The sequence below is a fragment of the Mchenga conophoros genome, linkage group LG11 (assembly GCF_057382185.1).
Source record: "Mchenga conophoros isolate Kocher_MC1m ecotype Shallow Benthic linkage group LG11, M_conophoros_male_GT1.1, whole genome shotgun sequence".
NCBI classification, from domain to species: Eukaryota; Metazoa; Chordata; class Actinopteri; order Cichliformes; family Cichlidae; genus Mchenga; species Mchenga conophoros.
The window spans coordinates 27,330,284-27,357,522 of NC_140536.1; the positions used below are offsets into that span (position 1 = coordinate 27,330,284).

A 27,239-nucleotide genomic window follows, 5' to 3' on the forward strand; every position below is an offset into this window, starting at 1 on the left:
CAAAGACAGACAGGAGGCATAAGGGGCACATGATTTTCTAGTTAACGCCCTTAAAGGACCGTGATCAGTAACTGTTAGTTAAAGTTTGGTGGTACAAAATTAGATGAATATTGGTACATTCAAATTCCAAATGGCTGATCTAATCTGTTGTAGAAATGGAAAATAAGCTATTAATAAAAGACTTTCAGGGAAGTAGTGAGCCTCACAGTTTCCTGCACTTGAGAATATGATGAAAAAAAAACATCAATGCGGAATATGAGATCAGTTATTTCATAACAAATCATTTCAAACACATTTCACTGGCAACAAATGCCTCTTGATTATGTCATAATGTCTAGTGGATGGAGTAACATGAAAATTCATACACACAGTTAGCTCATTGTGTGAATGAGGCAAACTATATGCTGTAAGGCCAGACCAGAGGCCCAAGGCCACTTCCCCCTGTTCTCTCCTCTAGCTTTCCTGTCACAATAAAGCCAGAAAAACACACGTGCCAGAGGCTGATCCTTGGAACTTTTTCTGCACACCAGCAGCAAAATTTTATTACGTGCAATACTTTGGTACTGTACTGTATGATTGTAGTGATGGCATGTTATCAATTATCAATATTTTAAATAATAGTAAATGAGTGTGCAATCAAATGATATGCAGGGAAACCTGCACATCATTAGCACGTGACTGTGGGGCAGTGAGGATGCTGATTTTAAGTCCAGGCTAACAGAGCTGCTGTTAATTCTTTTATGTTTTTGCATTTTTAGAAGCCACTGTAAGTTCTCCTGTTCATTAGGCTAGAGATATTGAGTTAGTTGCAATCTTAAACCTTGCTATATAAAATGAAATCATACCCCCTCAGCTCCTTTAAACTCATTTCAAAGCCCCAAAATGTTATATTATGTTATAGTTCAACTAAAAGCAAGGTTTGGTTCCTAACACTCTGGTAAAGTTAGGGGTCTATTATTGAACAAATGCTTATTTTAAAACTACCCAAACAAACCAGTGTACTGTAGCTTTGTTGTTTTTGCCTCCTTGGTACTGTCTCACCACGATTTTGTACCATCAGGTACACTCACCATCATAACAAGCTGTCTTTGATGTGGCTGGGGTTAGACGTAGCTATCTCTTTATCTTACACTGCCTTTGTGTTCCATTTTAAAAGTAATTTGCATAATAAGCTTTGTCTCCCTGTGTTTAGTTGATACCTCAGATCTCCTCCCTCTCCTGGTTCACCACCATCGTGCCTTTAGCTCTGGTGCTGAGCATCACTGCAGTAAAGGATGCCACGGATGACTACGTGAGTATGTTTTCATGCACCACAGGCACAGATACGAGTCTGTATTTCTACTACACGTTACCTTTTGTCATCTCCAGTTTCGTCACAAGAGCGACAACCAAGTGAACAATCGTCAGTCTCAGGTCCTCATCCGTGGCTCGTGAGTCATTACATCTGACAACTTACCTGTTCAGATTTTACCCATCTCTTGATTTAAGAGGTTTCTTAAAATAGAGCAGCATCCGTTACTTTTTTTTTTTACTGTTTCTCTTCGTTTTGCTCTTCCAGGCTTCAAAATGAAAAGTGGATGAATGTTCGAGTGGGTGATATTATTAAACTGGAAAACAACCAGTTTGTGGCAGTAAGTGTGCACCCAGCACAGAAACAAAAGAAAACATAGTGATCAGTAGTCCAAAAAGGCCCATTTATCCACCATTACACCAGCTTAGTGTTCAGCACCAGCATCTTCTCGTGTTTTTAGACCTCTGTTTGATCATAATAGCTTTCAGTAGACCACAAGCTCTGATGCTAAATGGATTGTAATGCATTATGTGCCTCATTAGAAGTGCTACATTTAATCACTAACATGCTTTCAGTTGCAATTATTCTGCCTTTTCTTGTAGCTGTAATAGATGCAAACAGTCGTTGCTGTGTCATCAGCGCTTTTCTAGTTCAGTCCATGTTGACCGTGCTGATGCTAATCTCAGCTGTTGTATCCATTTTCAGGCTGACCTGCTCCTGTTGTCTAGCACTGAACCTCATGGTCTCTGTTACATCGAGACAGCCGAGCTAGACGGGTCAGAAAACACGCTGCACCTCAACATCTGTTCGCGTGACCAAAAAAAACCTAAAATCTGCAGAAGGAACGCAACACTACATCTAAACTGCTGTGTGTGGTTTTATCTTGCAGAGAGACCAATATGAAGGTGCGTCAGTCTGTGTCAGTGACATCTGAACTTGGAGACCCGAACAACTTGGCTTCATTTGACGGTGAGTTAGGAGGAGAAACTTGTTTTGTCTTTTTGCATTGCAGAATAAGGATTAACGGTCTTCAGCATGCACCAGGAAGCTTGAATCAAATGTTTTCTCAATCATGCTAATGCACATTTCACACTAAAATTCACACATACACACAAACAGAGACACACACTTTCTGTACGGCTCCACCACCAGTGAATGGCAGCCTATCACACAGCCACCGCATCACTGTGTCAGCACATCACACCCACACACTCCTCACCTGCTCGGGAAAATGCATTACTGCAGCAAATCTGCTCACGTTTTGCCTCACATCAGCTTACAAAAGGTGTGTGATCCTCCCTCTGTGCACGTGTTCAGGTGCACGACAACAGCGTGATGTCATCCGGGTGATTAATTCAATTCTAAAAACATAGCAGTGACTGGATTCAGATGACTATGAATGAGCATCTAATTTACATTTGTGTGTTTGCTTGTCCACACTCTTCTTTGTTTGAAGGAGAGGTGGTGTGTGAGCCTCCCAACAACAAGCTGGATCGTTTTTCCGGGACTCTGTACTGGAGAGAGAAGAAATACAGCCTGACCAATCAGAACATGCTCCTCCGAGGATGCGTGCTCCGCAACACAGAGGCTTGCTATGGCCTGGTCATCTTTGCAGGTAGGTGTGTGCATGTTTGCACAGAAAAATAATGCATTTGCTGTATGTTGCAAGTCTTACCCTGTTTCTGTTTGCCAGGCCCAGACACCAAGCTAATGCAGAACAGCGGTCGCACCAAGTTTAAGCGTACGAGTATCGATCGATTGATGAACACACTGGTCCTCTGGGTAGGACATCCCACACTTCTCATTTTCATAGCTCATAACTATTTCAGGACATGATCTCACTGGCTTGAATTTAGTTTCATATATCTACACTACTGATGTATTCTGTTCTAACTTAGGCTTAAATGACTATAGATCTAACTGTAAAATTCATTTATTTAATCTCTACTTTTTTGCCTGTGTCCATTTTCTGTCAGATATTTGGCTTCCTGGTGTGCATGGGTATGATCCTGGCTGTGGGTAATGCAGGGTGGGAGAAAGAGGTGGGGTCCTTGTTCCAGAGCTACCTGGCTTGGGACACTCCTGTGAATAACTTCCTGTTCTCGGCCTTCCTCTCCTTTTGGTCCTACGTCATCATTCTTAATACCGTCGTGCCTATCTCTCTATATGTCAGGTAGGAAGAAAGCAATAGTTCTATAAGAATATATAAATGATGCTTACAGACAAAAACCCTGTGTTTGCCCTTCCCACATATAAACTGGTGTTTATAAAGAAAGAATGTATGGACCTCATGGATAGAATACTGTGCAAAAGTCTTAAGCCAACCCTCATTTCCTCATATTTTGCTTACTTCAGGCTTACTTCATACTTTTTTTAATTGTCTTGAGCAAAAGTGCTCCAGACTTTCTGAAAATCATTTATAGTGTTTCTTTGGACATTAGCTTCTTTTTCACTCATTTTCAGTCCAGTCCGTGTACCTGACAATGTTCGTAGGACTGCTTGTTTTTGTGTGTTTGTTAATCATTAAAACATAAAAATGAAGACTAACTCAAAACCTAACACCTCAACAACTAAAACGAACTATCTACAACAGATAAATAGCATCTGAAAGTCATTATGGAATTGGAAAAGACAAAGCAAAGACCTGAGGCAGTTCTCTGTTCTCTGAAGCTTCATCAGAAATGGCCTCAATAGTAGTGCAGCTGTTAAGAAGCCATTTTTAAGAACTGGCAACAAGTCTGATGGAGTGATGAATCCAAATATGAAATTTTCACATTTGTGTTTAGTGACCGTTGAAATCAAGATGTTCACAGGAGGTAAAGAGAGAGATACAACAGCGTCTACAGCCATCTGTAAAACATAGCCGAGGCTCTGTCTTGATCCCAAACACACTGCCAAAGCAGTTAAAGCATACCTGGATTTAAACACACACACACACACACACATATAAACATTTATAAGCTTTACTTCTTCCTTATATCTTGCAATCTGTGTGTCAATAGATTGCTGTACTTCAAAATATCAAGAAATGATGGGTTGCACAACAATTTGCATAATACTGGACTTGTGACCATGCGTGTTCCCAACTTTACATAGAAAGTCAACCACAATACTCGGAAGTAGAGATAAAGATTAGTTAGACAGCGATTAATATAAAGCGGCAGTTGGAGATAGTGTTTGCCATTTGCAAACATCATTGAAAATTTATCGTGTACTTGGTTTTATCAGTCCTCTTATCACAGTCATTCATTGGTAATATTAGTGCTGTAAAAAGCTGGTGCCTAGTGGTACAATGGCCCCAATTATTTTTCATTTACAAGAGTTTTTCTTCTGTTTGTGTCTCCAGAAGTGAGGCAAACAAAACCCACATTTCTTTTTTCTTGTTCTCTTCATTCCTCTGGTCAAGCCAGTTGTGGTCTTTTGTTTTCCAGACAGCTTCAGGTGCAAATAGGAGTGCAAGTATTGAAAGTATTGGTGTCTATATCCAGTCAGAGAAGTGGAAATGAGAGTTGTGCACATGCTTAAGTTTCATAATGACTGAGATTTAGAAAAGAGGAACATGCACACAGCTGTATAAACGTAATTTTCAAAAATCGCTACATGCTTTTCTGTATTTACATGCACACAATCTTACTGTGTGTGCAAAGAGATCTGGTCCTTGGTAATCAGTAAGTCAGTGAACTGCACTGACTGCATGCCAAATGTATTTGGCCAGAAAATCTTTGTATTGTTCTGTGCTTACTTGTTCTGTTACTTACTTAGTTACATTTATTTTAAACTGTGAATGGCTCGGAGTTTGTAACCTCTCCCTTTCCTCACCTGCTTCAGTGTGGAGGTGATCAGGCTCGGTCACAGCTACTTCATTAACTGGGACCAACAGATGTTCTGCTCACAATGTAACACAGCAGCTGAGGCCAGGACCACCACTCTGAACGAGGAACTGGGACAAGTAAGTGTCCAGACTCACTCTACTCTGCAAATCCATCCATCGTGCTTTGCTTTGAGTAGTTATATACTCCTAAAATGATCCTAGGTTGAATACATCTTCAGTGACAAGACTGGAACGCTCACTCAGAACATCATGACGTTCAATAAGTGCTCCATCAATGGACAGAGTTACGGTAAGGACACACACAATACATGTGCATGTAGCAGAGACCGTATGTACGTGTATATCAGAGCTCATACATGTGGTGCCGATGTGTTTGTCAGGTGATCTAACAGACCCACTGGAAACTCAGCCAAAGGTGCGTATGAGTATTTTTTGATCAATCATAGATCACATGCATGTCTGTTATCACCTGTGATTTTATTTATCACTCATTTGTCTTCAGAGGCTGGACTTCAGTCCCTTCAACCCGCTGGCGGACCCAGATTTCTGCTTCTATGATGACAAGCTGCTGGAATCAGTGAAAGTGGGAGACTCGTGCACTCATGAGTTTTTCCGCTTGCTCTCCCTCTGTCACACCGTTATGAGTGAGGAGAAAAGTGAGGGTGAGCTTAAAAAAAGAGAGAAACTGCAAAACAGCAAATAATGACATCAAAACTCAACATCTGCTCATTCGTTATCGTATAATATTTAACGACTGTTTTACCTGCCTGCACAGGAGAGCTGGTTTATAAGGCTCAGTCTCCAGACGAGGGCGCTTTAGTGACGGCGGCTCGAAACTTTGGCTTTGTGTTTCGCTCCCGAACACCTGGGACGATAACCACCACAGAAATGGGACGCACCGTCACCTACTCGCTGCTCGCCATACTGGACTTCAACAACATACGCAAGCGAATGTCTGTTATAGGTATGCAGCAATCCGTGCTTTTTCTTCTGATTTAACTACAAAAAACCTGTGTATGGTGGCCCCGAGAGGTCAAATGCACAGCAACATAATAAAACACCAGTAAATAGAAAAATTCTACAAAAGCACACAATGGAAAAGGAAACAAATATGCAAAAACAACACTTATACATCATTGGCTTCTTTCAAGCGTGTCTCAGTGCAGTCCTCCACATATTTTGGTTTCTGTCACTTACGTCACATTATTGTCTTGTTCTGTGAGATTTGGGTTTTTTAACTTTCATTGTGCATTGTGCGCTTTTGCAGCATTTTTCTATTTGTGTTTTCGTAAGTTGCAGTGCATTTGACCTTTCAGGGCCACGTGTATCTGTGCAATGTCACAAGACAATCACTTAACAGCAGAAACTGGTATGGCTGTACAGTGCTGTTGTACAGGATGGCATTGTGGTGCAATCTTTATCTTTGTTGCCACATTGTTGCATAAAAGTTCTGGGTTTTAACCTTTGTTTTCGGGGGTTTTTTTGGTCTTTCTGTGTGAAGTGGGTTACTCTGGCTTCCTCCCACAGTCCAAAGACGTGCATGTTAGGTTAACTGGTGATTCTGGACTGCCCGTGAACGTGTATGATTGTCCTTCTCTCTGTGGCAGCCCTGCAATAACCTGGTGACCTGTGTAGGGTGTATCTCACCTCTAGACCCCTTACAGCTGAAATATGCTATGAATGGATGGATGGATGAATATGCTGTAAATTTGACCTCTGGTCATAAATTACTTTTACCTCTGCTGCCAGGCTCTGAGGACACACACATACACCCATAATTATAAAGACTACCGGTGGCCTTTGTTGAAGAGTTCTTCCGTTATTGTAAAGGTGATGGAAAAATTGTCTGAATTGCTGAGATTTATTTTTTCTTCATTTCTCTCTTTTTTATTTTCAGTACGTAACCCAGAGGGCAGGATTCGGCTCTACTGTAAAGGAGCTGACACTGTTCTGTTGGAAAGACTCCACCCTTGTAACCAGGAAGTAATGAGTATTACTTCAGACCACCTCAATGTAAGTCAGCTCTTGGACGGATGGCTTGAGCTGCACTGCCATCTAGAGTCTCCACACTTTAAAACAACTTTTAACAGCACTTCATTTTTATTTACCTTCTCCTAATGAGACAGTCAACCTCATCATGGCATGACACATTTCTTAGATTAAGTATAAGTTAAAAATCATCAAACAACACTACTTAATGCTTAGTCATGTGATTCTTAATGTCCCTGCTGTATATTTTTGTTTTTCTACATGTTTATGTGTATATTTTTGGTGCTAGGAGTATGCAGCAGATGGGTTACGGACCCTGGCTCTGGCCTACAGGGACCTGTCAGAGGATGAATGGGAGGCCTGGTCAGAGAGCCACCGCTTTGCTGATAAGGCCACAGACTGCAGGGAGGATAGACTGGCAGCAGCTTATGAGGAAGTAGAACAAAATATGATGGTCAGTGAGTTTATTTTCAGATAATGTATGAATCTGTATCAAGATAATGTGTCTTATTTATTGCAAGTGTGTGTGTGTGTGTGTGTGTGTGTGTGTGTGTGTGTGTGTAGGCCCGTTTGCCCTTCATGTAAAAAGTTCAAATAAAGTAAAAATGTTGCAATGAGCAAGGGGAACTTGTTGGGATCACTGAAACTTAAGCAGTTCGAGGGAAATTCCTTTCTTTTACTTTCTATATTTGGAGCACACGTATGCTTTTGAGTTTGGGTTTTCTACTCATAGTGTTAACACAACAATTGCATTTAAGCCCGTCTTAAATTTCCTTAAATATGCAATTTATTTGTTTGTGTTTCTCTCTCTCTCGGCCTGTGTTTCTAGCTTCTGGGTGCCACTGCTATAGAGGACAAGCTGCAGGAAGGCGTTCCAGAGACCATTGCTGTCCTCTCTCTGGCTAACATTAAAATCTGGGTTCTTACTGGAGATAAACAGGGTGAGATGCACACAGTTTTGCACCAGCTTTCAGAACTTAGTGTGCATGTTTAAAACATTTAAACCGTTTAGACAAGGGTTTAAAACGCAAAAGAATCTGCAAAATTTAAACTAATTATAGAGCAGCATCCTTGTGATGAGGAGGTTGTTGAAACTGAAAACTTTAAGCATCAGTGCATCTATTTGCACCTTGACTATGTGGGTGTATTGTCATTCATGTAAACATACAGTACTGCTACACCCCTCTTGCTTTTGTAGTCTGAACCTATTTACTGGGCTAGCACTGGAAAAATTAATTTCTGGAAATTTATCATGTATTCTGTCATCACCAAAGGACCGTAGGCTGTAGGAATGAGTGCAGTGAATGAAAAATAAAGGGACATGTTGACTGACGTGCCTGCAGCAGCTATTATAGTTTAAGGCCAGAGGCATGCCTGCAAAGGGAGAAGTAGCCGAAACGACGAGCAGTACATTAGCAAATAGCTTTTAACTGAAACAGCACTTGTATTTGTTAGATCCTCTCCCATTCCTTCACACAGAAACGGCTGTAAACATAGGCTACTCCTGCAAGATGCTGACAGATGATATGACCGAGGTTTTCATCATCAGTGGCCACACCGTCCAGAGCGTACGGCAAGAACTCAGGTCAGTCTGGTTATGTGCACACTGTACTAGACTGTACACTGTGGGATCGAGAATAAATGCCAAACTCCAGATGACGGGCGGGCAGAAACTAAGAAATGTATGCATGATTGAAGTCGGTAGGTGTGGTAGCAAAATGTTCCAACTACTCTGTGAGAATCACTCGACAGTGACCAGAGCTTCTTGACTCATTTCTAGTCAAATCATCCAGCTCACCCTGTGAGGACTGATTCATGACCCTGACATTTTAGATAAAAGCAAAAAGGAATAATTGAAAGAGATTTTTCCCAGACTTCAGTGATCATCATGACATGAACTGATAGCAAAGGGTTAGAGTTCCAGTCATCACTGATTATGGCTGAGAACTCACAAGGTTAAATATGAGCAGCATTGCAACATACCCCTTAACTATGAAGTCAGTTTAGAAAGTGAGCAAATCCAGTGTAATGGTGCAAAAGAATAAAATTATCTTTCAAAGACAGAAGAACTCTAAACTGGTATTTTTGCTGTTCTTTGTGCAATGTTCAAATTCACTTGGAAAGTGCAATTATTCAAGTTATAAAGAGCCTATATTGGAATATCAGGCTCAGGATAAAACCTGCCATTATCACTAATCTTCTTCACATCCATGTTACTTTTCCAACTATCCCCTATGTACTTGCTTTTGTGAGTCTATATTCCTTATCCCACACTCAGATCTCTTTTTTTTTTTTGCTGTGCATGATCATGTTGTCATGTAATTATGTCTCTGTGATGCAGATAGACACTGTTGATGTGGGCTTTGTTTGTCTTCCTCTCTAGAAGAGCGAGGGAAAGGATGATTGAGCTGTCACGTACCAGAGATGGAGTTAAAGAGGAGGGAATGCAGGGATGGAGGGAGCCATGTTTCAATGGAAATGGATTCAAAGAAGGACAAGAAGGAGGTGATACGGCAGGTGGAAGTGGAGGAGGAGTGGGGAAGCAGCTGCATGGCTCTCCCCTTCCTCCTCCTCTGCCTCTCTCTAACTTAATGGACAACATCTCAGGAGAGTTTGCCCTCGTAATCAACGGTCACAGTCTGGTATGAATAACACTCCTGCATGATATCTGTCACGGAAATTTAAGCTTAGTTACATAAAAACAATTCTTTCTCATTAAGTACTTTTCTTCAAAGCAGCAACTTGGACTCCTTTTACCGCCTGAACGTCTAAAACCTCTCTCCGTTGTCTTGTGGTAGGCCCACGCTCTCGAAGCAGACATGGAGGCAGAGTTTGTGTCGACAGCGTGCGCGTGCAAAGCGGTCATCTGCTGCAGAGTCACGCCACTGCAAAAAGCTCAGGTGGTGGAGCTCATCAAGAAGCGCAAGAAGGCCGTCACGCTGGCTATAGGAGACGGTGCTAATGACATCAGCATGATCAAAAGTGAGTTGTGCAAAAGTGTAACTGAAATATTGTTTTCAGAAAAGAAGAGAGAAGTTGGGTTTAGCCATTTGGGTGGCTTGTCTACTTTTAAGCAATGGAAATCCTAAGCAGAAGTGCGGCTGTAGAAGTTGTTTATCTGCACGCTGTTCCTAGTAGTGATGTAGGTCATGTGGAAATCTGTGTTGCAGGAGTCCTCCTGAGGTAAAGGTTTGGTTGTCAGTGTTCTTTTAGGCCTTATTTACAAATTATTTGTTCACTGCTTATAGATGGATGTGACGCCGACAAACAAAACAAATCGACAGAAGTCACATTTAATTTTAGTGTCACTCCTAAAATCCCAAAACACCAAATATGTCCTGTTAAGCTTTGAAAAGATGTTTAGAAGAAAACGTATTTGTGTTTAATAGAAAGGAGGCTTGTGTTTGAACTGTTCACTGTACAAATAATTGTACTAAGACTGAACTATACTGTCAATCATTGCTTCATAATATTTATTTCTAAGCTTAAAGGCAAACTAAAAGAGAAAACTATTAATACCTCAGTGCTCTGTTTCTCTGCATGTCTTGTAATCAGTGTGTTGTAAGTGCATCAGCCTGTGTGTGTTTGTCTGTGGATGTACATCATGTCTACATATCTGCATGCAAGTGTAAAACAGAAATGCAATCAGTGCAGCAGTGAGGAGAAGGATTGGTTCACTTCCTGTAATTTCTGATTTAAAAATCTCGAAACAATCAAATGTTTTTCCCCCTTCTGTGCTCTTTTTGTCCAGCTATTGAAAATGGAACACATACTCAAGTTAAACTGAGAATTATGGTTTTGCTGATGGTAATGCTGGTTTCCCAATCAGTTACCAGCAGTTAGTGGGAAGTTTGTGGGAAGTTTGTGGGAACCTTGGGTTCCCAAGTTGTGAAAACATTTTCTGGCTACCGCTTTCTTCCTCCACATAATGTTATGTGGCATTAGTCTTCTCGACAGGAAGGTAATGAGCATGCTAACGTTGCTAAGTTATTCAACATGGCATTAACTATAGCTCATAACCGAGAGGAAAGGTTCTCCGTTAGAAAATGATAAAGTTTTATTAGCTAGAGTTAGCTTTTGCCACAGTTTTCACTTATTAGATTGTGTAAAATACAGACAGCAGGGCCTAAAGGTAACCTGTTGTGTCCATATGTCCCTGTACTCTATTTCTTTACTCTTGGACTCTGCAAGTAGCTTTATATTATTCACAGTTTATAATAATCCTATTTATTTATTATTATGCTCTGGTCCTTTATGCAACAGTTGTTTTATTTCAGTCTTTCTTCTGACTGTCTGCCCTTGATAAACAGAAGGTTTGAACAGTAGGCGTGTGAGGTGTCAAAGATGAGTGCACCATTTTGGTTTTCCCCTCTCATTGATATCATACACATCTGAGAAAAAAACAGTGTGAAACTTTTACCATTGTCTACACTGGGGCAAATAAGTGTTTGCCCCATTCTGGTTTCTTAGTTCTTTGCATATTTGTCACACTCATCATGTTTCAGAGGATCAAAGAAATTTCAATATGAGACTGCAGGCCTCATTTGCTTCAGTTAAGATCAGAGTTTGTGATTCAGCAATAAGAAAGAGATTCAACAAAAATGGCATCAATGGGTGAATTCAAAAGTTAAAAAACCACTAGTGACCAAAAAGAACACAAAGGCTTGTTTCACAAACATCAATTATCAAAAACATCTTGATGTTTGTGAAAATATTCTGTGGACTGGTGAGACAAAAGTTGAACTTTTTTAAAGGTTTGAGTGCCTTTGGCATAAAACGAACACAGCTTTTCATAAAAAGGACATCATACCAATAATCATACATGGTGGTTGTACTGTGATCTGGGGTTGATTTGCTGCTTCAGGACGACTTGCTATAATTCATGGAAGCATAAATTCTGCTCTCTACTGAAGAAGAACCTCCAGCCATCAGTTCGTGCCCTGAAGCTCAGGCTCACTTGGGTTATGCACCAGGACAATTAACACACAGCAAGTCCACCTCTGAGTGGCTCAAAAAACACACAAAAAAATGAAAGATTTAGAGTTGTCTAGTAAAAGTAAAATTTCTTTGATCGTCTGAAACGTGTAAGTGTGACAAATATGTATAAAAACTAAGACATCAGGAAGGGGTCAAATCCTTTTTCCCAGCACTGTCTGTATAGAAAACTGGGGGGGAAAAAATCTCTTGAATTTGTCTTTTCATTTCATCTGCACGCTTCCAGGTGCTCATATTGGAGTTGGTATCTCAGGTCAGGAGGGCATCCAGGCTGTGCTAGCCAGTGACTACTCCTTTTCCCAGTTCCGCTTTCTACAGCGCCTCCTGCTGGTCCACGGCCGCTGGTCATACCTGCGTATGTGCCGTTTCCTCTGCTACTTCTTCTACAAGAACTTTGCCTTCACCATGGTGCACTTCTGGTTTGGCTTCTTCTGTGGTTTCTCTGCCCAGGTCAGAGAGTAGAGGTTATGATTAAAGCATACTGTAAAGGGTTACAGTCATGATTATAACTCTGTTTGTGTGTGTGTTTTTTTTGTAGACCGTATACGATCAGTACTTCATCACACTCTTCAACATTGTCTACACCTCCCTCCCTGTGCTGGCCATGGGGATATTTGACCAGGTCTTTCACATTTATTCCTTTGTATTGAGCTCTCATAAGATTTTATTTTACATTTCGTTTTTTATAAAACTTTAAAAAAAAAATTTTTTTAAAAATGCATATAAGACACGTTTTTGGCCAGAGTCTGTTGGACCGTGGCTAAAAATACTGCACACATTGTGGGAGAAAACCAGAACAGACACAAAAAGGTCCCAGACAATCAAGTTCAACACCACATCCTTTTAACTGAGGTGACAGTACTCAGGATTAGCATGAAATATGGAACTGTTTTCACATGCTGATGTTAGCATTTTGCTCAGAACACCAAGCCACAAGTTTTGGCTGTAGTTTCTATATAATGTTATTTTAGTAAACGCAGCATCTCACTTCCTCTATGAATGCAGGATGTTCCTGATCACAGAAGTTTGGAATATCCAAAGTTGTATGAGCCCGGGCAGCTCAACCTCCTCTTCAACAAGAGAGAGTTCTTCATCTGCATTGCCCAGGGCATCTACACATCAGTGGTGCTGTTTTTTGTTCCATATGCTGTCCTGTCCAATGCCACTCAGAGCAACGGAGTACCCCTCGCTGACTACCAGACCTTTGCAGTCACCACAGCGACAGCCCTGGTTATTGTGGTCAGTGTACAGGTGAGGAACTGTAGAGTGCTTTAAGCAGGCGACTGCCTCACAGAGTGCTGTGCAAAAGTGTTGAGCCACCCCTCATTTCTTTATATTTTACTTCAAAGGAGCCAGACGTTCTGTCATTTCTGGTCTTGCAAGGTTTTTCTTTAAATTACATTCCCAGTTTCTTCTCATCTAGTCTTTGTACTTAATCACTTTCAGAGAAGGTTTTTATTTTTCATTTGTATTGAAAATAACATCGTGAAGAAATAGAGATGCATCTGGCGCTGCAGTTTAGCCATCTACTGTTCATCAAAGGTGGTCTCAGTGGATGAGAAACTCTCTCTTCCTTAAGAAGAAGTGTGCCAAATTACACATGAACTGAACTAAAATAATCAGTGGCATCAGGCTTTATGGAAGGATGAATCCAAATGTGAAATTTTTGTTTGAAATCATCATCAATACGTACGGAGAACAGTGAGTCATCTATAAAACACGGTGGAGACTCTGTCATGGTTTATAGCAGCATTTCAGCCAGTGGTGTTGGAGAACTTGTCAAAATTGGTGAAACACAGAAAAGTCCCATCAGATTTTGACCCGCCATGCAGTATCATCAGGAAAGCATCTGATTGGCAACAGCTTCATTTTTCAGCATGACAGTGATCCCAAAGACACTGGGAATGCAGTAAAGGTGCACCTAAAAAGACTGGCCTCCCCAGAGCTCAGATCTCAACATTACTGAAGGATTGTGGGATCATGTCGACAGAGAACAGAACAAAAGGAAGCCAAGATCCAAAGTAGAGCTTTGAGGCTCTACTTAAAGAATCCTGGAGAAATATTCCTGAAGACTACTTAAAGAAATTACAAGAAAGCTTGTCTAAGAGAGCTCAGGCTGAGATGAAGATTAAAGATGGTCATACACAATATTAATTTTCAAACTCATTAGAATTGTGTATTAATGCTTATATCCTGTATTTCCATGTATATTTGCACAGATTTCAATAAACCGCTGCACCTGTTTCCCATTTTACTAGCAAAATATAAAGAAATGCAGGGAAGTGGCAAGCTCAGCGTTGTATAACAATTAATTGTTCAGGAGTGGCATATTAACTGTGAGCATCTGCTGTTTTCTGGGGGTTTATTCTTTTTGTTTTGTTTGCATGTCTGTGTTTGTAGATTGTTCTCGATACCGGCTTCTGGACAGTGTTCAACCATGTGTTTGTGTGGGGCTCTCTGGGCTCCTATTTCATCATCATGTTTGCTCTGCACAGTCAGACCCTCTTCAGGATCTTTCCTAATCAGTTCCACTTTGTAGGTTCGTCCCTGCTCCCATTTCTCAGCCACATGTGTACCAGCAAATCAAATACTGCAATTCTTCTTAGCCGATATCATTCTGCCAACACCGATTTGTTTTCATCCATAATTTACATACTTTTTTGTAATGAAAATCTATTTTGTGAGTCTAAAAACTAAACACAAGTAAGTTTCAGTACTGAGAATAGATTGATTTTGTATAATCTGATATCACTTCATTGCACCAAATGCATTACTGTTGGAGATAATAATAATAATCATGTGTACACAGTGAAAAGCAAGACATGTCTAAAACACATTTGTCTGTTCTCTGTCTGTTTGTAAGTGCAGGTAGTGCCCAGAGCACATTATTGCAGCCAGTCGTGTGGTTAACGATTGCACTGGCAACAGCAATATGCATAGTTCCAGTTTTGGCGTTCCGCTTCCTCAAGCTGGACCTCAAACCTCAGCTCTCAGACACGGTGAGAAAACACACAAAAACACAGCGTTTCTAACACTGATGTCTCCATCTTCTTCCTTGCAACATGCTTTACAGTCTTTCTAGAACGTCAGTTTGAACTCTGTGCAATGATTAACTGCATGTGTAAAAACATTTTATCTTTGTGTGTCTTTGTGTGGGGTGGTCGGGACTAATTGCTAACCGTCACAGTGCACTTTAATACCCTGCAAATATTGACCTAATCAGTTTCCCCTAATGTCATGACTTGCTTTCAGTAAATTCATCCAACATAAGTGTGTGGCTTTATCAGACGTTATGTCTTGAGCTTAGCCGTGCATCCAACCGAAGCCGATGTCAAGATGTTGTGAAGAAGTTCCTGCTTTGATTTGCATGTAGTTTCTCAACAGTCACTATTACAGATTTTTTTTATGATGAGGTTAATTTTGAGTTAAGTGCAAAATGTTCTGGGTTTCGATGACCTAAAACATGAGTTTAAAAGCAGCAGAAATAGTTTGATGAACTGCTGGATAGATGCAAAGACTACAAAGACTAAAAATAAGGCAGGATGCATAAAAGTTTGAAAAAATGTGATGGTTTAGAAGTCCTAAAACTGAAAGTTTCACTGAAACTTTCCGTTTTTATTTTGTTGTCAAATGGCGTAAATATTAGTTTGAGTTTTTGTTTTGTTTTGGGGGAATTTTTTTTGTTTTGGTTTTTATTTTTATTTTTGGATGATCTTATTTGTGCGGCTATGGTGAACTAGCCGTGTTCCTATAAGCTGAAACGATGTCCCATTTCCTGTCTCATCGTTCTCCAGGTTCGTTACACTCAGCTGGTGCGGCAGAAGAGACGAAAGCCGCCAGGTCGTAACACTGGAAGCGCTTGGCGTGGTACCGGCAGTGTGTCAGAGGGCCGTCTGGGCGCCCGTGGTGGTTCAAGGAGATCCGGCTATGCCTTCGCCCATCAGGAAGGCTTTGGAGAGCTAATCACATCAGGGAAAAATATGAGGCTCTCGTCTCTGGCCCTGGCATCCTTTGCCTCCAGACATAGCTCCAGCTGGATTGACACGCTCCGCAGGAAGAAGCATACTCACACTCCCCCCAGCACCTCAGGGGAGTGCAGCCCAGCACCCAGTTTCATCTCTGTGTCGGTTCCACCACTTTCAAACTCTTCGTCTATTCTGGGCGGCTCTCAAGAAACACCGATCGAAGAGGAAACGGTTGCGGCACCAGCTCAGAACACACAGATGATCCCTGCTTCAGTCACACAAACCTTACCAGCTTTGGCACCAGATGCAGAAGCTCCTGCGTCTCAAGTTTCAGCTCAGGCCACCAGTTCTGGCGTTTTAACCCCCACAGCAGCAAAGTCCCAGGGGGGAGACTCACCTGGAGGCTGGACCCTTTCTCTGGGGACCGTGCAGGTCATTTGAGGTTTTATGATGTAGCAGTAACACAACAGTTATATAACAAATGCAACAATACACACTAGCACTTTTATATCTGTGTGATGCAACTCTTCTAACACCAAGCTAAAACATAACCTTTCTTTCTTTGTCCAACAGGAAGCTCTGTTTGGTTGGAAGGTTATTGCATCTCGTGCCAGTTCATCCAACAGTCCGGGCCCAACCTCTATTGCCAAGGAAAACAACCAGATTAAGTGAAACGTAAACATCTGATGGATGAATTCTATATTTACTGCGTGTACCAGACACACAAACTGTACACACTGTGTGCTTTTCTGGAGAGAACACAAAGACTGTTATTTAAATAAAAAAAACTTTACCCGCACAGTGTCTCAAAATGCATCAGTTACATCCGGATCTCTGCAGGAAGCGACATATCGTCTTATGACATGAACTTTCTCAGCCATAAATTAAGATTTACTGGTGAGATATTTGAGCGCACAGTGTGTGGTGGTTATGTTAATGAATGCTTGAGATTTACAGTACATAACTGAGGGACAGAAGCAGGTGCAGAAGCAAATGTCAAAGTAGCCTTTGAAAGATTGTTTCTGCTTATTTCACAAGCCTCACTCACAACTAAGCCACTCAGCGCCTCTCAGTAATGAGACGAATGAGCAAGCAGAATCATAACAGTTTTAACCAGTGAAGTGCAAGCTGTATTATCTGCAAAGGTTCTCAATGAGAATGGTATTTTAATTTAAAGTATTCTCCCAAAGGTCTGTTTTATTTAGTTCTTACTTGTTATACTGTAACTCTTCCCACATTTGCTTTTTTTGCATCACATTGATGTGTTTATGTGTGATTTAAAGCTAGGCCTTTTTTTTGGTCTAACAAAGGCCAGATCATGTTAATGTGCCTCTGATGTAACGCAGACGTAAGAACAGAATGGAAAGACTTCACTTTAGGCCAGTTCTGCAGAAAAGAAAAGGTAGAAGAAAAATAAATTTAAAAAAAAAAAGTGATTTGTTAAATTCCTAATCATGATTGTTGTCATTGTGAACAGTAGTGCTTATCCGTACTGTAAACATATACTCCAGTAAAGTGCTTTATATTCATTTTTGTTCATGAATTAAAGAAAGGAAGTTGTTTGTGGACAATCATGCCTTAACAAAGCCAAGATATCGCCCCCTTTTTTCTTTTATTTTTTCCACCCCTCCACTAATCCAAGTGTTGATGCACCTCAGACTTGGATAATCATTAAATAGGGTAACCAAAGGAACACTGACCTGCTCTTGGACATCTCTCTGTACTACGGTCAGCAACAGGCAGTTGAAACACAGCTCACGTGATCTGCAAAATCTGGTCTAAATGAATGTACTGTACAGTTTTAGCAGGAGGCAGGTCTCTGTGGAAGTGTGGATGTGAATGATATTGAATAAAAATCTGATTTGTCTTTCACATGAGGGAAACATGCTGCGTCTGTGCAAATGATTTACTCATCAAACGAAGTTTCAGGTGGAAATGACTCCCAGTATATATATATATATGAAATATTAAAAGCTTCAGTCTGTATTGCCACATTTGCCATTTTCCTTTCGTGCGCCATGGTGTATACTAAAAACACTACAGTAAGAAAACAGGATATGTGAAAATATTTTTAAGGAACTTTCTAAGTTAAGAGATTTTTCATAAATGAATATTAATATAGCAGAGCTATATTCAGCTTTCGCTGGGTTGGGGGGGCTTATTTTGATGCTGAGGAGGATTTCCTCTGTGTAACGGCGCTGAACAAGGGGAAGAGCGCAGGGATTTCACAATAACGGGTCTCATGGACAGCAGACTGAGCCAACCAGAGAGAGCCGCCTTTAACTTTGCTGTCTGCACAGGGGGTTTTGGTGTTGCATGAGCGGTTTTCGTGGTGTAAATAGCTCGGTCTTGTTTTCACGGTGTAAAACGTTTGAGTGGGGTCAGTGTACAGTTGCTGCCGTCGGCGATGGTGTGAGGACCCGCCGCTGGAAGGAGGATCTCTGGGTAAAAATGGGGATTTTTCTCCTTTTGCTGTTCTTCGCTCCGGTCAGCGGAGTTTTTGAAGGAACATGTCCCAGAAAAGGTAACCTCTCCTCTCATATTGTCTAAATGTAATTTTTTTTCTTCATCTGTTTTCTTTGTTATTAAGAATAACAAAAACTTAGGCTAATTTAGTGACAAAGTTAAAGTTATTGTAATTTAGGATTTTTTGGAGTCTAGTTTTGGAGTTAACTGAAAATCACAGCGTTTAAAAATATTTACTTCATCGAAGTTGACTGTATTATTACAGGATAATATATAAAGTAAGCTTTTTTTCTTGCTCTTTCCGCTTTTGTTCTTTCGGGGAAAATGCGTTTTTATCCTGTTGGGAAATGTTATGACGCGTTGTGGCAGCTAATTTTACAAGCTTTTTTTTATTTTGTTGTAAACTTTGCATTTTATAAATATTATAGGCACAGAGTCAGGAAAATTCATATAAAAACAAACAAACAAAAATTAATCGGCCACTTCATTAGGTACACCTGTTCAAGTATGCCGGTCTTATCAGCTGAGCGGATTTACGCGTGTAGACGTGGTCAAGACGATCTGCCGAAGTTCAAACTGAGCATCCGAATGTGAGATGATGATGTAGCTGACTTTGAATGTGGCGTGATTCTTGAAAGGTTAATTTGAGTATCTCAGAATCTGCCTGGATTTTCCCACACATCTGTCTATAGGGTAAACAGAGAATGGTTCAAATAAGAGAAGATATCAGGTGAGCGACAGTTCTCTGGGTGAACATGTCTGGTTGATGCCGGAGGTCAGAGGAGGATGGCCAGACTGCTTCAGGTTGATTGGAAGGAAACAGCAACTCAAATATTCACTAGTTACAACAGAAGCATGAAGGTGTATAGGTCTCTGAATGCACAACACATTGAACGTTGAAATATATAGGCTATAGCAGCAGCACATCTGTCAGCTAAAAAGAGGAAAGCGAAGCTATAATTGACAGGGCTCATTAAAACTGGACAGAAAATATTGGCTGCTGTGATGTGTCAATTTCTGCTGCACATGTGGATGGTAGGATCAGACATAAACAGCATGAAAGCTTAGTTTTTATGTGGATCTTATTTTGACCTCTTGTTTTTAATTCAGTTTACTGAAAATGTTTTGTTTTAATTTTATTTTTTTATTAGTTTCAATGTCAGTTTTAGTTTCTTTATTGACTGTTGTCTGGAAACCATATACCAGAGACAGAGAGAGCTTTTTAAAAGTAACAAGTAACAAGTTTAAAAAAAAAAAGTCATTCAAAGCCTCATTAGGAAACTTGTGACAACAAATTTTACAAAACTAACAAATGTTAAAAGGATATTTTCTCTCCAATTTTACTTTATTTTAGTTAGTTTTCCAAGTTTACAAAATCATTTAAGCTCATTTCAATTTCTTCAAAGTCTACTTTTATTAGTAACTATTTTTTTCACATCGAGTTTTATTTTTATTTTTAAGTTAGTTTGAATTAAGCATAACTTTCTATAGCGACTGTGTGATGCTATCATGTCAGTATGAACAGAGAAGGACTAACCCAGTACCAGCATATAACATAGTGGCTGTTGATTCTACATCAGGCCCTTATCAGCTTCAGCTTCAGTCTCCATTTTATCAGATTTATCAGATAAAGTCTTATCAGATGTTTAAAAAGACACAACGGTTAACTGGGCAAGAGCAAAAAGATTTGTTTTACTAAAGACTAAGGGGAATGAATCTATGACTTCAACCCAGTCAAGTTCAGGCAAGTCATACTAAACCAAAACATGTCAGGTTATAAGTGACTGTGTGAGGTCTGAGCAGAAAATCTGAAACATTACGGGGAATGTTAGAAATAATACAAGACTGAAAAGAAATGATGAAGATGAGAGACACGTTAAAAGAGGAAGTTGGGGTGGAGGTTATGCAATGTGTCGCTCTGTGTTGTGCCTAGTCAAATACAACCAGTACTGAAAATAATGAGAAGCTAACATTTTGTACAAAACACTGTATGAACAATCAAATCACAAACATTCCACACACACACACACACACACACACACACACACACACACACACACACACACACGTACATCAAAAATGATTCTGGTTCTTATTAGTTCTACAGATTCTGTGTTTGTGTGTTTTTCTGCAGACCCTCCTCCAGGTGTGTTGGTCTTATCGCCGGGCTGTAAGCTGTTTCTGACCTGTGGCGGTCATGTGAGGGTGGATGGTGTAAAGATCAGTCTGAAGGGAAGCAGCTTAAACATCAACAAAAGGGATGGTTCTTCGAACGGGACACCAGCCGCTCCAAATGATATACAAAACAGTGCAGTTTCAGTCAAAAGTGATGACAGTTCTCTGAAGAATGTAAGTGAGGGCTACAGCCCTCATTTCACGGAGGCAGGAGGAAACAGAAGCCTCATATATTCAGATGCAGGGTACACAACTTCTCCTCACATCGTCCAGCCAACCAGGGCCACTCGATCGCTGAAGGACGAATCTCATTGGACCACTGGAGAAACAGATGTTGAGGATGACTATGAGGAGGATGAAGAGGATGAAGTGGGGGAAGGAGTGAACCGGGTAACAAGGGGGATAAAAGTGATGCCTGAGTGGAAGTGGAACACGATGACAGTGGGGACAGAAGACAGGGACTGGGGTGAAATTAAATTTGGGAGGAGTGGGACAACGCTAACTCTCGCCTCACTGAGAATGGAAGACTCTGGAAAATACAGTTGTCATCACAAAGGCAAAGAAAAGTTTAGCTTAAAGGTGATCATTGCAGGTGAGTTCTCATAGTGAGGACTTTGTGATGGAGGAGGAAGGTTATATAATTCCATCCATGCTTTCATTTTCAAATAAAAAGCCTATAGGTGGAAGGCAAATGGCTTTAAAATCCATCTTTTAAATCCAGCTCAGAACTTGTATATCATTGGGTCAGGATTGATGTTGTACACACGACTCACTGATAGACAATCAGTAAACAAACCAGCGGGTGAACTGTGACTTTAAATGTTTTTGGGCAAATTTCAAATTTTAAATAGTGACACCAAAAATATTTTGCAGTTTAGCAGTTTTAGGGTCTTTACCTTGCGATGTAAAGCTTGCCTTGAGGCAACTGTTGCCGTGATTTGGTGCTATATAAATAAAATTGATTTGAACTGAACTGCTAATGCACAGCTCTCCTGAAGCCCCATCACAGCATACCAGTCAGGCTGAGGTCGGGACTTTGACTGGGCCATTGTAACACATCCATTCTTTTCTTTTTCAGATATGTTATAGCTTTGCTGCTGTGCTTGCTCGTCGTCCTGTTGCATGAGCCAGTATGGGTCAACATTTGGCTGTAAAACAGAAGGCCTCACATTTGCCTCTAGAATACTTTTTTTTTTACATAGAAGTATTCACGGTTGACTCAATATCTGTAAGGCACCCAGGTCCTGTGGCTAAATAACAAGCCCAGATCATCACTCCACTGTTGTGCCAGACTGTTGCTGATATGCATCACCAAACGTGGTGTTGTGACTATCGTCTGTCCAAAGTTCATTGTTCCCAAATTCTTCTGGTTTGTTTACATGCCACTTTGCAAATCTAAGTCATGCTGCCATGATCTTTTTAAGAGAGTAGAAGCTTTCTCCTGGCAGCCATTAAAACAACACATAGTTCAGTCTTTTTCTAATCGTGCTGTCATGAAGGCCAACAATATAACAAACTACCTGAGGGCTGTAGAGCCTGAGAGGACCCTATTTAGATAATTGATTTTTAAAAATGGATGGGTGAACAGTGTGTTTACATGTCTTCTTTATCTCTTAGATTCTCCTGAGCCTCCCAGTCTGTTCTGCTACAAAAAGTCGCCCAGTAGTAAAATCCGCTGTGAAGGAATGCCTCAGAAAGCCGCCATAAAGCAGCCTAGTTGTTACCTCTTGCTGAGTAAAAAGTACGTTCATTGCACTTGAAGTCCCCCATGAGTGCTTTGTGTTGTGTTTTAAAAGGATCATCAAGTAATATTTTGCTCCTGTATTTACATACATACAGGAAAACTGATGTGTGCAAGCCATGGATAAAAAAATGTGCATACTGTGGTTGTTCTCGATCAATATTGGTGTATGTTGCAAAACTTCTGTAATCTTGTGCAGTCAAAATGCTAACATTGCTGTTACATAAATAAATACTATTTCCAGTAAACTACTTGAGATCAAAAATGAAAAAGAAAAAAGTGTGAAAGTTGTAAATGGGCCTAATGTAGTAGAAATGTTGTTGTAGGCCACTTTCTCTTTTCCTTTATGTCCATCTTTGTGTGACTGACTGTTCTTTTCCTTTCCTTCTCTCAGTCCAAGAGAGAAATTCAAGCGAGTGTCATGCTCATACTCATCTCGGCTCTCTCGCTGTTGGTGTGCTCTGGACCACATTGAGGATGATCGGAGAACCCCTCACCTGGTCTACATGTGTGTGACAAGCATCACAGGCAATGTCACCAGCCCCCTTAAGTACTTTACACCATTAAAAATTTGTAAGTGCTCAAGTCAAAGTACATGTGTCCATGACAGGACTGAGTATTGGCCTTCTGAAGTGCTTTAAAGTTGTGCTCACTGTGTTTGTTCCCACTCCTCAGTAAAACCAGACCCTCCGTCAAATGTGTCAGTCCGACAGGAGAAAGGAAAGAAGAACAGGCTGACGGTCTCCTGGAATTTACCGACATCCTGGAAGGTGCAAGATAACTTCTATAAATTGATCTATGAAGTTAAATACAACCCTGTCAAACCGTCAATTGGCAACGAACAGGTCAGTGCTGAGACACCTGTTGTCAAACTACTAAGTGTGTATTTTTTTTTTTTCAATGTTCATTACGCTGGCATGAAACAGAAAACGCAGTTTTGTTTCAGAGATTTTTGTCTTATATGTATGTATTCAGGTACTGCCAGTTAATGGCCAGCGGCAAGCAACCATCACTGATATAATGCCTGGTGTTGAGTACCTGATACAAGTCAGAGCTAAAGAGGAATTTGATGGACAATGGAGTGAATGGAGTCCATCCACCTATGCTAAGAGCTGGACAGGTAAATTTACACAAACCCAAGAAAAAAAAATCAGAAAAATGATCCATCCTAGACACAGAGTCATGACGAGGTAGTATTTCTGTTTCTGTGCCATATGATTAGACTTTCTCATGAAAAACTTTGCTTAAACATCCTCTCATGTACATTTATACAGCCTCCAATTTTTCTTCCTCTATGAATGACTTGAATATGTGCAGATTGGCTCAGCATTCAGGATACCAGTTGATGAAGTGGTTGAAAAAGTTTATGAGTAACAGTGTCCTGTTGCACCTTCCCAGATTAAATACTTCAAATTCCCTTTAAAGTCGAAGTTTAGACATGAAAGTGAAACCACTTTGTGGTCTATGTTTTGTTTTGTTCTGTTTTTATCGGTTAATCTTGCCCGTCTGTAAGTTAAGATGCCTTCTGATTGATTTTCACAATTGCTCTACAGACATGAAAGAGGAATACTAGCTAATTTCCCAAGAAGAAAACAAATAAGCATATTTTCATTTTTAGGAAAGTCTTCTGGTTTATATTAAACACATTAGTAATGATTTAAAGACTTATTATTGTACCTTTGGATAAGTTGTAATGCTCCTAATTGCAAAACATTTAATTGTGAAATGTATCTGACTAATATTTCATATTCAAGTAAATTACAGACAAATTCGTCATCTTTTAAACTAGTCATATTATTCCACATACAAGACCTTTACATGTTCGTCCCTGATCCCTCAGAGAAGCCTCAGCCTCCGTCAATCGTGTCAGTGACGTTGGAGGAAAGACAGGATATGACGACGATGATGACGGTGTGCTGGAGTTTACCGACAAACTTCGAGGAGCCACACAATTTTAGACTCATCTGTGAGATCAAATACGGGGAAACAAACCTCTCCTTTCACAGCGAAAACGTAAGTAGACAAGGTTTTACTTAGTTGTGAAAAGTTGAACACTCTGTTGTGTCAGTAAATGGAGACGTTTGCCTGTATATGTCCATCTTGGTACAGCAGTTTGAAGGAGAGGGCTCCTACACCATCGTAGTGACTCCTACACCTGACGTTGACTTCCTGATACAGCTGAGGTATAAGGCAGAACATGATGGTCAGTGGAGTGAGTGGAGTAGACCTTATCCTGTGAGCCCCCCAACGGGTAAATAAATACACACACACACCTCTAAAAATAAAATAAATAAGTATATTTAAGTTTATCAGTAAGTATTCTATATGCTCAATTAAAGCACAGTACAAGAGTGTAAGTTTTCACAGAAGTAGCTGAGTGGACTTTATTTGTGCTGAATGAAATTAAACTTTAAATCCTGTGACAGATGTTTAAGGGGCGCTTCTGTCAGTCTGCCCCAGGGCAGCTGTGGCTACACCACCAGTGTGTGAATGCGAGAGTGAATGAATAGTGAATGAATAGCTTTTCAAGCGCTTTGGGTGCCTTGAAAAGCGCTATATAAATCCAATCCATTATTATTATTATTATTAAGAAGTTTCTCAGTGGCTTAGGGGTTCAAGATATTGACCGTGTACCATTAGTGCACTTCCCCTCGTTGTGGTGAAAAAACCCTTTCTTTTTAAACATCAGTCCAACTCTCTGTTCTCTTTAATGGTCACTTCTTTCAGCCCGTTTTTAAAATAAGGAAGAAACAGCCCTCCAAAAAAAGAGAGAGAGAAAGAGAGAAACAAGATTCTGCTGGATTAGGCACTATCATGTTGGATTATTTATAGTCTTTTTTATTTTGAAAGCAAGTGTTAGGCCATATTGACTTTTAATTGGTAAAGAATTTGTCTGCTAAATTACCCAAAACTTCTTACAACCAAAGAAGCAAGTCTTGCTGCTTGGCAACTCTGAACTAACATAGCTATAAACACCTGAAAAGTTTGCAGAATTCAGTTTAGAATAATTTTCCCCCAGGAGTTATTCCTCCCTGCTGTAACATCTCCTTGTCTGCTTATTGGGACCACTTAAACTATGTCTTATTGCAGTCTGACATAGTTCTTTAGGAAATGGACAATTTCAGTCTTTTTTAAAATTGCCTTATACAACTTTGCCTTGTTATCTCAGGTTTATCATTTATTATTATCCTACTAATATGTTTTTAAAATATATTATTTACCCCGTAGGTTCAGGTTCAGGTTCAGGTGATCAATATCAAGATGATGGTGAGTTGGCATGCAAACTGTGAAATATTGCAGTTACTTATGCGTTGTGTGTGTGTGTGTGTGTGTGTGTGTGTGTGTGTGTGTGTGTGTGTGTGTGTGTGTGTGTGTGTGTGTGTGCGTGTGTGTGCGAGAGAGCCAAAAGACGAGAGGGAACTCTTAAATGTTGTTAGTGCTGAAAATCCCCTCTGCCCCCTGTGTTTTAACAGGAAACCATGTCATCATAACAACTCAGGCTTGCAACAAAAACAGGCCTCAGGAGTTATGGTTCCTCACACCTACACGCAAACACAGACGTTCAGTTGCACTCAGATGTATTTAGATGGATGCTGTCTTGCTCAGTTAAGATTTATCACAGTCTACCCTTCTTTTTTACCACAGATCCCACAAAACCTCCACCAAAACCTAAAGAGTGGCCACATCATTTGCTGTGGATATTTGGTTTATTCGCTATCTTGTCTGTCATTTTGGCCATCTACACTTTCGGGTACTGACATTGGCACTTTCAATGCATCTCTTCAAAAAAGGGCAGATTTATGACATAACATTAGTCATTTCTAAGATGTGATGTACGGTCAGCTCCTTCATTTTCATATTTCTTTTTCTTTTTTTAAATTGTCATTCAGGCACAAGGACAGATTTATCTCTAAACTGCACAGTCTTTATTTCACCACCCTCTGTGATGACTCATCTCAACCTTCGCCCTCTGTCCCGGTTGCCCCAGAAGGAGTAGCTTTGGTGACCTTTGTCCCTACAAAGAGCAACAAAGAGCACCCACCAAGTGATGAAAACGAAAGTGAAGAAAATGAGGAACAAAAGCCTTTGAGAGAGATGACAGACGCCAAGCACTTCAACAACACAAGTTATTTCTTCCTCCAGAGGGAATGAGAGCTGTGCAGAAAGAAGAATTATAGGCAGAAAATGTGGCAACTTATACTGTTGGACTGTTTTCCAGTTCCGTGCCAGTTTTATAGATGGCACGATGTTCTCCACTGAACTTTAAGAAGCAAAGTCAGAAGCAGCTTTCTGACTTTGCTTCTATCTGTCTTTATCTATCTAACTTTATCTCATACCTAAAATACCTCTTAAACACTTTTTTTGTGTGACTGGTCCAAAGAGTTGCCCTTTACCTTCTCTATCCTACATCATCCATCCAACCAAGAGGCAGGCTACACCTTGCACAGGTGGTCATTGTGTCTCAGAGCTAACACAGAGAGACAGACAACCATTGACACCTACGGCCAATTTAGAATCACCACCTAGCCTGCCATGCATGTCAGAGAACACACACACAGCATGGTGGTCTGATGGTTAGCACCATCACCTCGTATCAAGAAGGTCCCAGGTTTGAAGCTATGTAGAGTTTACTGTCCTGCATCAGAGCAACTAAAATATGTGTTATGCAGGTCAAATAATTTACAATTTTTGAGCAACCTGACCTGTCTGAATTTTGTATATATTGCTAAAGGTTATCAAATATATCACATTGTTTCCTTTCAGGGTGTTCATAATGTATGCAGG

The 27,239-nt window shown here is 40.4% G+C and overlaps 2 protein-coding genes across 5 annotated transcripts in view; both read left to right on the top strand.

Moving 5' to 3' along the window:
* atp8b2 (ATPase phospholipid transporting 8B2) overlaps positions 1–18,010 on the top strand; it is a 28,311-nt gene extending 10,301 nt beyond the window's left edge. For both annotated transcript variants that reach the window (XM_085292078.1, XM_085292077.1), the window contains 26 exons: positions 1,193–1,291; positions 1,369–1,430; positions 1,559–1,631; positions 1,997–2,067; positions 2,181–2,260; positions 2,748–2,906; positions 2,985–3,073; positions 3,268–3,464; positions 5,120–5,240; positions 5,325–5,412; positions 5,504–5,538; positions 5,626–5,785; positions 5,899–6,087; positions 7,021–7,136; positions 7,402–7,566; positions 7,942–8,053; positions 8,592–8,697; positions 9,496–9,754; positions 9,911–10,094; positions 12,334–12,557; positions 12,646–12,729; positions 13,113–13,358; positions 14,508–14,646; positions 14,976–15,106; positions 15,902–16,504; positions 16,646–18,010. In XM_085292078.1, the coding sequence (XP_085148204.1) occupies positions 1,193–1,291; positions 1,369–1,430; positions 1,559–1,631; positions 1,997–2,067; positions 2,181–2,260; positions 2,748–2,906; positions 2,985–3,073; positions 3,268–3,464; positions 5,120–5,240; positions 5,325–5,412; positions 5,504–5,538; positions 5,626–5,785; positions 5,899–6,087; positions 7,021–7,136; positions 7,402–7,566; positions 7,942–8,053; positions 8,592–8,697; positions 9,496–9,754; positions 9,911–10,094; positions 12,334–12,557; positions 12,646–12,729; positions 13,113–13,358; positions 14,508–14,646; positions 14,976–15,106; positions 15,902–16,504; positions 16,646–16,744 (3,891 nt within the window). In that variant the 3' untranslated portion in view covers positions 16,745–18,010. The remainder of the gene's footprint in view (positions 1–1,192; positions 1,292–1,368; positions 1,431–1,558; positions 1,632–1,996; positions 2,068–2,180; positions 2,261–2,747; positions 2,907–2,984; positions 3,074–3,267; positions 3,465–5,119; positions 5,241–5,324; positions 5,413–5,503; positions 5,539–5,625; positions 5,786–5,898; positions 6,088–7,020; positions 7,137–7,401; positions 7,567–7,941; positions 8,054–8,591; positions 8,698–9,495; positions 9,755–9,910; positions 10,095–12,333; positions 12,558–12,645; positions 12,730–13,112; positions 13,359–14,507; positions 14,647–14,975; positions 15,107–15,901; positions 16,505–16,645) is intronic.
* Positions 18,011–18,299: 289 nt separating this feature from the next.
* il6r (interleukin 6 receptor) lies at positions 18,300–26,606 on the top strand. Of its 3 annotated transcripts, none has more exons than XM_085292093.1 (11): positions 18,300–18,596; positions 20,673–21,305; positions 22,331–22,454; positions 22,849–23,027; positions 23,130–23,299; positions 23,430–23,574; positions 24,295–24,467; positions 24,567–24,705; positions 25,683–25,721; positions 26,100–26,205; positions 26,345–26,606. In XM_085292093.1, the coding sequence occupies exons 1-11, from the start codon at positions 18,389–18,391 to the stop codon at positions 26,604–26,606; spliced, it is 2,178 nt and encodes a 725-aa protein (XP_085148219.1). In that variant the 5' UTR covers positions 18,300–18,388. The 3 variants fall into 3 exon arrangements, with proteins under 3 accessions (XP_085148219.1, XP_085148220.1, XP_085148218.1); XM_085292092.1 differs by having other exon boundaries at positions 18,302–18,596; positions 24,564–24,705; XM_085292094.1 differs by lacking the exon at positions 25,683–25,721 and having other exon boundaries at positions 18,301–18,596; positions 24,564–24,705.
* Positions 26,607–27,239: the final 633 nt, after the last annotated feature.